At 32.6% G+C, this 12,965-nt stretch overlaps 1 protein-coding gene across 1 annotated transcript; it reads right to left on the reverse strand.

Annotated features, from left to right (window-relative positions):
• Positions 1-9,832: 9,832 nt before the first annotated feature.
• LOC149264124 (protein BIG GRAIN 1-like B) lies at positions 9,833-10,690 on the reverse strand. The gene has a single exon (XM_089395792.1). The coding sequence runs from the start codon at positions 10,688-10,690 to the stop codon at positions 9,833-9,835; it is 858 nt and encodes a 285-aa protein (XP_089251918.1).
• Between the last annotated feature and the right edge of the window lie 2,275 nt (positions 10,691-12,965).

Consider the following 12,965-nt stretch of genomic DNA (forward strand, 5'->3'; position numbering starts at 1 on the left):
TATCTGAAAATGACAGTAATTCTATTCGTTTATGGCATCAAAGGTTGGGACATATGATCGAAAGATGTTTAAAGATTTTATCTGATTGTAAGTTACTTCCTAATTTAAAGTCTGTTGAGTTAGATTTCTACAAATATTGTCTATTTGGGAAACAAAGCAAGTAGAATTTTAAAACTAGAAAACATACTAGTAAGGGAATCCTTGATAAAAAGGAAAATTGTGCAGACATGTTCACAAACCCCATTTTGTTAGAGAAGCTACATTGGTTTCTGGCTTCTCTTCGCTTTCAGAAAAGATAAAATAATAAAGGAATAGGGTATCAGGCTAATTGTTGTCAAGGTGGAGATTGTTGAGATTTTCTGTTAATTAATTTTGGAAAAAAATCTCATGAATGTGACAACAATAGGATTTGTTGCCAAGTTAGCTCCAGTTATTCCTAAGGAGGAGTTATTGCTTCCTATATTTGTTGTGAGAGAATTTATGATTCAGTTTTCAACTCCAGCTATAAAAATGTAAGCCCGTAGAGGATATTTGGGCTGAGAGTTTGTGAGGAATTATATTTTTGTAATCTCCTGTTGAATAATAAGATCGCCGATGCCTCTGTTTGGTGGATGTAGCCCAGATTGGTTGGGTGAACCACGTTAAACTTGCTGTCTCATGATTTCTGTTGTGTGTATAATTTGTTTTTGTTTCTGTTGTGTATACTCTGACAAGCAATGCAGTGCTAGCAACAGAGTAGGTTTTTTCAGTAGTAGGGCAAAAAACAACACATAATATTCACTGACATAGCATATACTAGTAGAATTTAGAGACTCAAGATACGTATGCATCATATTGAACACAATTGATTTAGTTTGGATGTTTCTCAGTTGCAAAAATAAGAAATGAGACAGAGTTGTAGTGCAGATGCTTTGTTGGAAGCAGTATGGTAGTGTCAGTAGCAACATAGATGCAACATTAGAGTTTCATAGTGGTTGGTGGGCATTATGGCCATACATCAATAACGTGATAGGAGGTGATACAAATATAGGGTGTTGTGGTAGGACGTGCATCACTAGAGAGAACAAAATCCTTGCTAAGGGAGTGTTAGTTTCTATAGAATCGGATGTGTTCTAGATACAAAATTTGGTAAAGAGAGAAGAATACATGACATCTCCTAAGCTCAGAAATTGTTTCTGGAAATTCCACCTAGAGATGACTTAATTAGATTACTAACTATTTTTTTAATACTTCCTAAGTCTAAACTTAGGAAAGCTGGTTAATTAATCAGAATTAATTAAGTCAAGGTGATAATTCTCTAGAAACTCACATACGTTAGCTTTGATATGATCATATCCCATGATTAAGTTTTAATATTGGAATTTGGTGTTCCAATAGAGGATTATAAGAATAAGTTGATGGACATTTGAAGAATACACCAGAAGTTTGATTTCCTTGGCAGATCAATTTCCATACAACAGGATCAGTTGTCAGAGGAGCAATAATCCACACATAGAGTGATGGGTAGGGGTAGTGAGGCTGGAGGAAGATTTCCAAAATTAGTGAGTGCATTTTCGAAGAGGCATACGTACCACAGTGTGGCATACGTAGGGGTTGCAGAGAAACCTATAAAGGGAAGTTCGATTTAGCTTGAGAGAAGTTGAGTTTCAGTTCCAGATGTCGAGAAAGGATCATAGAAGGAGGAAGAAACAATTTCTCAGCTAGTGGCAAAAAGGATATATAGAGTAGATGATTCAGGATAAGCATGGAAGATACTATGCTATGGTGATAGAAGCCAGTGCAAAGTTAGCTTAGACATCTCACTTGGAGCTGCAGTGAGAGCTAGAATTTTCTTGTGGGGTGAGGAAAATTCCTCATTATAAATTTTCTAGTATTTTCCTCTCTAGGATTACTAGATTCAGCCATAGTGTCTTCACTGGGGGATAAATACCATACCACGTAGGTTCATATTGGGGTATATATATTGAGGAAAAAACAACACAACATATAGAGGGATATATAGGAGGTAAAGGGTTTTTATATTTTTAGGTATAAAAAAATGGAGCTCAAAATTAATGAAGAAATATAAAGGGTTACAAAAAATGTTAATGAAAAAATGGATACCTACAATATCTAGTGAAATTAGGGGTTTTTAAATTGGGAAGGTGTATTAGGTTTGTATTGGCAAGGGGTTGAATAATGTCATTTTTAGAGGTATTTTCTAATATGTAGTCAAATTAGGGGTATTATTTACTATGCCATGGACGCATGTGATATGTTATAGGTTCATTGAGTAAATCCCCCGTGGATTCAACATCCAAGTTATTGTACTAAGATTTTCTCACTGCTACATAATAATAAAACCATTAGCTGCTGCACTGATTTTCCCAAGTTATGTTTTTCCAGGGACATTTGTGTAAAAATAAGTGTCATTTTTATTCTGTTTGTGTGCTAGTATTTTCTTAGTTTCCAATGCTATTATTTCTGTAGTATTTTATTTATGAAGGTTGTAGTGTTATTTATTCGTATTTTCTACAATTAGAAGAATAATTTACAGTTGCTGCAATAGTATTTTAGTTGTGGAATTTTCACATAAGAGGTCCTCTATGTTTTGTATGAGTGAGCCCATTTATCCAATAATGTATTGATGAGGGAGGAATATCACGTTTCTTGGCAGATTTCTGAACTGAATATCCATTAAAATCTATGTCGTTAATTGTAGCTAACATGTCTTCTTTTTTCCAACCTCTTATAGTGCTTATATTCTTAGTTGAACTTTCCACTTGATTTGTGGTTGATGGTGGCTCTATGGTTGATGGTGAGACAACATCAACCTATGATGTATGGCCATCCTCAACAACATTGCTAGGAGCATTGTTGACATTCACATCACCTGTCCCTTCCTCATCTGATGAAGGGCATTGCAACTAGGGACCCCTGGTCACTCACCTGCCACTTATCCTTGTACGAGAAACATAACTAACTCTTGCCATAATTGAAAATATACTTTCCTACATACTAACAGTAATTATGCTTTCCTACAGACAATTAACAATTCACAATAAAAAATAGAAGCAACTTAACAATTTTCCATACATATGCCTTTTTGACAGTATCCTTGCAAAATCAAATCTACCAAAGGAATTTCTTATATGTATTCAATTATATCAGTAGTTGTTTTTCTGGTAACTTGTTCTTCCACTTAAAATGCCATCTGTGTATTTGCACATGGAAAATTACAGCCAGTGTGTTGAAATTGACCTATAATTGGTTATATGTATTCAATTATATGAATAAATGTTTGGATAAAGTGTTTTACATGTTATAATAAAATGACGTAGATGTTGGAGGAATTTCAAATAAAATAAGTGACATCTAGTTCATTTTCTACTTAAGATGCTTATCTGGTCTATTTTCCTTTTATAAATTGTTTTATGACTTAAATTGTTCAGCCTCATGTCCATGAACACTGACTTTACCAACAAAGAACTCAATCAATCATTTTCTTTTTAATGGTTAGCGATTCTCGTATTGTGGGAATGGTTCTTAGTTTGCCAATATTGTTATTCCTATAGATAACAATCTCCAGGCATGATGGAAGCTATAGGATTTCCTTGCTGAAGGAATTTAAAATCTCAATCGAAGTTCTAAGCATGAACGAAGCTCTAGGCTTCCCCTAGTAAAGGTTTTATTAATCTTCTAATTTCCTTTAAAAATGTTGAGTCTCATTTCCATGAACACTGACTCTACAAATGCAAAACTCAATCAGTTTCTTTATAATGGTTAGTGCTTCTCATATTGTGGGAATGGTTGCATTTCATGCTATAACAAATATTCATGTTTAAAAACAACAACATAAATCTATGTTGTGTTGGGCATTAAAATGATGTGATTCCTAAAACTAAAACCTTGTTGGGCTTACAATTTTTTACATGCCCCTTTTCCTAGAATCATCAACTTAAAACCTAAATAGTGGTAGAATTAGAAAATTCATCTAGAGGTGGTGGAAGATCTTGGTTGGTTTATTTGGTCAGCAGATGGATCCAACTGTGGTTTACTGCAATGATCAGAGTTGTATCAAACTTTCTAAAAATCAAATTTTTCATGATCAGTCCAAGCATATTGATATTCGATATCATCATCTCAGAGATTGTGTATTGAGGCAGATTATGTTGTCAGAGTACATTCCCACGACGGACCAGGATGCTGACATTTTGAAAAAGTCATTTTCAAGATGTAAATTTGAGTTTCACAGAGGCAAGATTGGGGTAGCTGATAATCCATTTCTTGTTGAGAGGGAGTGTTGAGAAATAGAAACAAGAAATTCCAGTTTAATTTGTCCTTGAATTAAACTGAGAATGAAAATCAAATTCTATTCTCATATCAACTTGTAAATAGTTAATTAAGATTAATTAACTTAATTAGCTTAGGAATTTTGAGTTGTAAGTATTTTTGTAGTCATGTATATGTTCTCCCTAGGTTTCTGGGGTCAAGTATGTGTTTAAATTGAGTTGGAAATTAGATCACTTAGTTTACTGAGTTATGTTCAGTGAAATTAGTTCCAAACTATTTGTGGAACTAATAGAGATTTAACAGTTCGTTGGTGCACTAGTGCATCCACAAGTGTCACTCTATTTAACCGAAGATTCCCTCATCAGAAACTCATGCATGTCGATTTTGAGAAAGACCCGGTTGAGACTAGAGTGCTGGGAAAATGTACTATCAATTGTGTGATTTACTAAGTTGTAAATATCATGCATGCAATCAAAGAATAAATTATGTTTGGATTGCGTAGTTTTGGAAGCATTAATTCCCTTTAAATGTGTGTTATTCATACTATGAGTTACACCATAGATTAGGGGCTTGGAAAGCTACAGAATTAGCTAGCTAGCTTATGAGCTGAGAGAGCTGAGCATACTTGTGCGGAATTGTTCTAGTGAGAACAATATTTGTATCTTCACTCATATTTCTGATATAAGCAATACAGATAGCGGGGTTTTGAGCAGTGGATTTCCCCAGATACATCTTCTGTTATGTGCCATTGATTTATCTTCTTCTTCTTCATATTATTTTCATCGATCCATTGCCTTCCGCTGGTTGAAATGAGAAGTAGATTCTTGTCCTATGCTTTAGTACATGTCATGAGGTTGTGAATCTACATCATTTTCTACAAAGGGATTAGAGTCCTCCGTCCGAGACAGGCCAACCAAACGTCCACAAAAAATGGTGCATGCTAGAAATAAATGCACAAAATCCCCACCAAGAGAAATAGACCAGAGAAGAAAGTCGTCACTTTCCGGAAATAGACCAGGTGGAATGAGGGATAGTTAAAGAATATAGAATGTTATAAATGGAAATGGACATACACACAACTTGAAGGATCTGCCAGATCAAAAATCCCAACCAACGTAGATCGGAAGAATATGATAACCAAGATCACTGCCAAAAGGAAGGACCCTCGATGGGAACCTGCATCTCCACCACCCCCAAGTTGTAGTGGAGTCAAATCACTTATTTACATAATAAGAAAGAATGATCCAACGATCATAGAGAACTCCAGGCATCAGAAAGATTTCAATTATCACCGAGAAATAAAAATCATCAAGAAAGCACCGCCACATAATTTCGCCACACCAGAGACACCGAGTACCAGTGGTGTAGCAAACCCTAAGCAATAATGTGCATAATTCATAAAACAAGGAGAGTACCCCTTGAGATACAAATCCCCCACGCAAACAAAGACTAGAAAGAAATGTAAACAAGAAGCAGAACAAACCATCAAAAACCCGAGAAAGGAAGTTCCAGTGGAAACTGCAAATACAAACGTGGCTTAGAATGTAATCGAGAGAAAATTTAACTATAGAAAGATCACAAACATCCCAAGCACCTCCACCTTCTATCACAACATATGATACTTAAGTCTTTAAATGAACGCGAGATATAAAAATATGCAATCCATTTCTTCCAAAGATATAGAATTTTAGTCTAGTCCTATTGAACCCAAGATACAATATTGCCTCGGTTATTAAAATATTACTAATGCCTTTGCAAGCAAACATGAGGCCTCCTGTGTGGTGTCCACTAGTGTAGTACCATAATCAAATAGAGGATGTAAAGTGCAATGAGAAATAGTAAAAATATACGTAAGGTCTCTGGTACCAGGGACAGGAGCATTCCAGAGAGATGTGTGAGATGACTCGTCCTAGCACTAGACACATGACCAAAAGGGGTGCCAGCCTATGTCTGTTATTCAAACCCCAATCTCTAACAATACATACAACCTAGAAATGTGGAAGACTCATAATATACTAATATCGACAAGCCATGCTCATTCTCCTAAAATCCTTGTCTTCATATAAAAGTGATAAAAGATACATATACCTAGCATTTAGAGAATCATCCATTCAGAAACATTGATGATTAAACTTCCATGGACACCTCATAACTATTTGTTAAATCTCTTGGAATGATTAATCCACTTTTCATTCGAGTCCCAGAAAGACATACAATCTATGATACTATGCAATCAAGATCCTTGAAAGCTCAAAGGCAGGTTATTACAAGGATACACATTACCAATGACAATGACTCCAAAACAATCTCATTAAATGTCCATAAAAATATGAAACTGCTACAATATACACTCATAATTTCTCAACCTCACACATGTTACACAACTTGATCCAACCTACCTGACATTCTCCTGTCCTCCCATGAAATAATTATTTATATATTCAACATAAATTAAGTTTAATTCATATAATTGATTCATAAGCAGAGAAATGTATCTTTGTTAGAGTTCTAATACAAATTTACATAGTAATCCATAGCTTTTGTGATCAGTTAATTAATTCATGATCAAATGAATGAGTGATCAACCACAAGGGAAGTTTTCATATATTGTGCATGTTCATTATATAACTAAAATTTTGTTATTTTTGCAACATCAATTAGGTTTGTCTCCTTGTCTCCTCATCTTCCACAAATATTAACAATTTCTAATTTATTAGTGTTATGCACCCTAAATTTGTCAATAGATAATTATATCCATCTATCTTAATGCCAGAGTGATGCTTAAGAAAAATGCATATACTTGGTTAGTAGTTCTTCTCAAACTCATATTTTTGTGAAGGCTTATGCATGGCTTGTCATTTTTAATAAATATAGGCAATTCAATGTTCATTTATTGGGACACATTTTAATCATCTTGTATGAGGGAACTTATGTTGTTGACTTTTGTATAACGTCCTCAAAGATAAATATGTTTCTTTCTTAATATCTAGTGGTTAGCTTTGACCTGGGATCATAAAGATTGACTTCAATAATTTCAATGTCTTAATTATCATAACATTTATCTTCATAACAAAATAATTATCTTAACATCCAAAGTCATACCATATAAATACATGCATGATAATGCACTGAGATTTTGCAAGCTTCACTTAATTCCCTTAATATATCTCTTTTGGTCTTGACCATGATATATTACAACTAACCTTAGACCTTTTTTGCCTAAATATGTTTGTTCTACATAGTATTTCATAAATTTAATAAATTTTTTAATTATGCATCATTTATGATTTCCTACTTAATCTGAACACTTGAAATTTTGAAAAGTCAATATTATGGACTTGAAGTTTTAACACTTACTATATGCATTATTTCCATGTTATTAGATCTAGCAATATTGGTTTTTGTTAATGTTATTAAAAATTAACAACATTACATATTTTTTCCAAGTTATTAATGATATAGATATTCATTTTATATAATTAAGTTTAACAATATCATAAATCATTTTCTATGATTCATGTTATTTTTGTATGTTAATTGAGTTAATTTTCATGTTGTTAAACTTAATAAAAATATAAGCTTTTCTAAGATGTTTGTTATCTCTCAAATTGTACACGCATGAAAAAACCCCATAATATAATGCATAATATGATATAAACCTTTTAGGAATATCACCCATTTGTCACGACAACAACTTTATTTCTCTCGCTTTAGAACTTTAGATCAGCTCTCCTTTGACTCAAGGGAAGCTTAGTTAAAAGAGCAAAAGGTGGTGTTAAAGGAAGGCTTAGTTAAAAGAGCAAAAGGTGGTGTTAAAGGAAGGCTTAGTTAAAAGAGTGTCATGTTAATGGTAGCCTCAGTGAATTTTTTTATAGATATTTTAGGTTTTCAATGAAAAAGGGAAAATGGTGATGGGGGAAATAAAGAATAGTGTCAATGTCTTTCTAGATTTATGGAGTCCAGCAAAATCAAAGGACAAATAGGATCATGAAGAAAACTTTCTTAAGAAAACTATTTAATGCTTTGTTGATTACAACAAAAAGTTAGAACCTCTTGGCTAAGTTAACCCCTCAACTAATCAAGGAAAATCATGAAATCATGGCCCCATTAAAAGGGATCCCTTCAAAGAAAATCCCTACTACATAATTTGGAATATGGCCTAGCAATGAGAATTAAAACTATAACAAACTAATAAAGAAGAGGTGTAAGAAGAACCTTTGCACATCCTCTTTCCAAACGAAAAAAATATCTTTCAAATAGATCACCTTTGATAACTTTGTAGTAATCTTGAATAATCGTAATTATACATTTAATGATGTAGAAAAACAAACCAAGAAAAAACTACTTTGAAAAATATAAAAATAATAAAACATTAGAATACAATCAACTGATAAAAAAAAATGACTCTATGTCACCACTCTACGGGCTCATCAAACTACAACTAATAATGATAATGAAAAAACAAATGGTATAAAAAACCCTAAAGAGTTTACATTTATTTGTGCATTAATTTCTTGTTTTAACGTTTCCATGTTTATAGTGACTTATATAATGTTTCTATAATGTCTTTTGCTTTTGCATTCATACCATTAATGATTTCTGGAATAGTTTACCTAGCATTTTTTAACCCTTTTTTGTTACATTTTAAAATGTAAAAGTAGTTCTAATGTTTTCAAACCTCTCATTTATCAATAATCTTGCTATTTATTAGTAAACTTTTGGTGGTTGCAAAAATAATAAGATGTCGAGGGATTTATAAGAATGTATTCACTTTCTATATTGCAAATTCTATGGATGATTATTGTGAAGGACATTTGGGAAATAGAATGAATAATAAGAGAATAAATAATTATATATATATATATATATATATATATATATATATATATATATATATATATATATATATATAGTGGTACGATGCACATCATTGCTCTTTTTATTTCCTGGATTTCCAGTTATGTTTTCTGTCTCGACCAAAGATGGTCATGCTAAAACCTTGACAACCCTGCTAACAATAAGCAGAGATATATAGTATGGAATATCTGAACAGGAAGCATTGTATATCTGTATCTGCACTACACGCATATATATTGCTTGTATGGCATTACACAACCACAATGGCTGAGTCTACTTGTGCCAAACTCACGGTCACCTGTCAGACACTTTTAGTGTCTGCTTAGAAATAAGCAACCTACCCTCAGACCAGCTATCAACTTAGAAATTAGATCCTGAGCAACCTGCCCTAGACCAGCTGTCAATTTACAAATAAGCAACCTACCCTCAGACCAGCGATAAGATTATGGCAAGTTCCATGAGCTAATATGTCTCAATGGCATCCAATAACAACAAGTAGATGTTGTTTATTCATATCATACATAATGGGTGCAGAGTATAATCGATGGTTGTCACTAAAAACCTCTATTTACCAAAGCTTACGCAATTTATGCATGCGGGTTTGTAAAAATTTGAAATTTTCATAGAACCTGCAACTTTTCCAGACACTGCGTTACCAATGTCAAGATTATTATATTAGGGATTACAGAGCATTATTTCTTCATCAAATAATCAATCCCCTTGCAATGGCTTTATTTGTCTCCAAATGAGTAGTCTCATAAACAGGAAGCTCTTTTTGGTACACGCTCATGTTCATGTCGATTTCTGCCAAATTCTCCACCTCAAACAGGTCAGAACTTGAACAACTGACATCATCATCATCTTCCTCCTCTTCATATTGTTTTTCAAGACCCGTAATTACCACAACTTCCATAATGCTCCTTGATTTTTGATACTTAGTAATTATGTCCTTTGTTGTTGCTGCATGCCAGTCCTCCTCAAGAATATGAAATTGCAATTCTTTGCTGAGAAGTGAAAGCTTGTATGCATCTGTAGATGGATATGTATGTATATTATTAACAGGATTCGGCTTATGGAGATACCTGTCCCCAGAGGGGTTAGAGTCCTCATCCAAAGTTCCACTTGTTGGATAGAAAGTCATAGATCTTTGACTCATCACACTACTGTTCTTCGATCCTCTGGATGTTTTACTCAAACATGGCCTAGATTGTACTGAAGAAGAAGATGAGTCAACAGAGGTGGGTTTTTTCTCAGAAGAATCATATGAATTGGAGTCACTTACAGACGAAAATAATGAAAGCTTCAATTTCTTGGTACTGCCAGCCATAAACAGCGAATTGAGAAAATTTGCGAGCTTCCTGCCTGGAGAAGTTGGCTTCTTGGGATTCTTGGAATCCTTCCAAGCTTGAGAGTTTGACTTTAAATTAGCCTGATAATCTACAGGGATGAAAGGCTTCTCCATAGAACAAAAATCCCCATCTCTAACAGATGATTTTCCATGTAAAGCTCGAGTGCATTTTCCACCAACAGCCCATTTCCCTGCTCTGTCTTCAAAACCCATATGATGTAAATTTCTTTCTATTTTAGCAGTAGCAATAGATGAAGTTTGTCTGCAGAGAGATTCCGCATCTGAAGAGAAATATGGGTAGCTGGAGGTGGAATCACTTGTATATGTGTTTCTTCTCTATATGCGCATATATTCCATATATATGTGCCTCTTCCGTATAGGTGCATATACAAAAGATATGCACATATACAAAAGTTGTGCATATATGGAAGATATGCAATACATAAGATGCACATATAGAAAATTTATGTGACTTCCGTATATGCACATCTTTCGTACATGCACAAGTTCTATATATGAACGTATCTTACGTATACCCATAGACATTTTGACAATAGTATTGAACCTTGTTGCTAATGGGCTCTCTTCTCTTGAAAGTGAGATGAAGTTCTTTGCATAGTGAAATGCCTCCCAGGAGGCTTGCTAGTGATTAGTTTTTGAGGGCAAGATATGCCTTTGAGGCTGAAGAAACCACTGGAAGCTTCTCGTTGATGAACCTATTTGATTTGGGAAGAATCACTCAGATGCTTATAAGGAATCTTGAACCACCAGAAGGTGCCTTAGAACTCTAGTCCTTCAACAACGATGCCTAGGCGGCTCTCCCAATCAACAATAACAAATTTCTTAATGGTATTCTAATCCGTCTATTCTCCTTGGCACTAGTCCCACCTTGATGTTAGAGGTCGAGGTCTAGGCGGGCTTGGAGGTCGGCCCCTTTAATGTTATGAATGCATAAAACATAATCAACATGTTTTTCTTCAATATGTTATGTCTAGACACAATAATACAACATGGTACAAATATTCATAATTGAACTAATACAACATGTTACAAATATTCATAATTGGTGAAATTACAAGCATACATTGTGTTTATATAAATAACAAATTAGTAATTTGTAAAAGAGATATTAATTTATATTTCTTTTTTCTTGCCATAAAATTATTAATGTAAAAATCCAATGATTAATGTTTCTCTTATAAATTTAAAGAAAAATTAAGTTTTGAGCTACTAGATAATTACCTTGAAAGATTATATTTTGACTTACTTCATAGTGAGCTCTACATGGTAAAAAATATAAATATTCATTATGTTAATAGTTTTAAATGTTGCACCAATTTTTTACATATAAGGTTTGGTTTTTTCTAATTTCATTATTAAAAAAAAAAAAAAAAACAATTTTCTTTGTGAAATTAACCTCACAATTGTATTCCTTGTCCACAATTTTTACATATTTATTCCTCATTTAAATGGAAATATTGCAGCAATACAAACAATTATCTTATACTTTCTTCTTAAAAAATATCATTTAAAAATAATTCAAAATCCATATAATTATGGAAAGGTTAATACATATGTGTACAATTTTCTACATTCCATATTTAATATAGATTTAAAAAAATAAAAAAGAAAATGATATATATGTGTGTGCCGGCGTGTGTGTGAGAAAGAGGTGTCCATATCTAATATAATTAAATATACACCTTTACTTTAATTCATAACTCAGTTGCCTTAAATACTAAGTAAATTATTTATTGATTATTTATAATAAGACATTAAAAAGAGAGTAGAAATTGGTTGTCTATGAGCTTCCAAGAAATAATCCACAACTATATTAGCTCAAGGGTGCTTTTTCAAAATCAAGTCATTACAACAATATTCATCAAACTAACAATAATAATAGTTCTAGTGAAGCATGTAAGATAATCCCAATTGAATATTTATTTCTAATAAAATATTAAAATATATAACATAATTATTATAGGTATTCATGAAATATATCCATTAATTATCATTCCTTATTCCTTATTTTGAACATAATTAAAAATAACAAAATATCTCATTAATCTAAATACAATTTTAAAATATGCTTCTTATTTAAAAATAAATAAAAAACTTTAAGTAAATTTTTACCTTAATTTTAATTCTTTATATTAAATGTAATTAAAAATAAAAATAACTAAATAACTCTTAACCTCAATACAATTTATACCATGTTATTATTTGAAAAAAAAGGGAAAATATGGCCAAAAATTTCATTTAACAAGAAAATAGAACAACTTAATTTTATAACATGTTTTTATCTAAAAAAGAAAGGAATAACATGACTAGAAATTTCATTTAACAAAAAAATGGAATGGATTTTCCAAATCTGTTGCGTTAAATCCATTTGTATATTATAATTCCTTTTTAAATGAAAAAGGCAAAATGACGTTCACAGAGAATAATTTTTCAAAGATCACAAATTGAAAATGACTTAAAATGCGTT

Source organism: Pinus tabuliformis, chromosome 6 (genome assembly GCF_031772625.1).
Source record: "Pinus tabuliformis cultivar Carrire ecotype Pingquan chromosome 6, CPIR1, whole genome shotgun sequence".
Lineage (NCBI taxonomy): Eukaryota > Viridiplantae > Streptophyta > Pinopsida > Pinales > Pinaceae > Pinus > Pinus tabuliformis.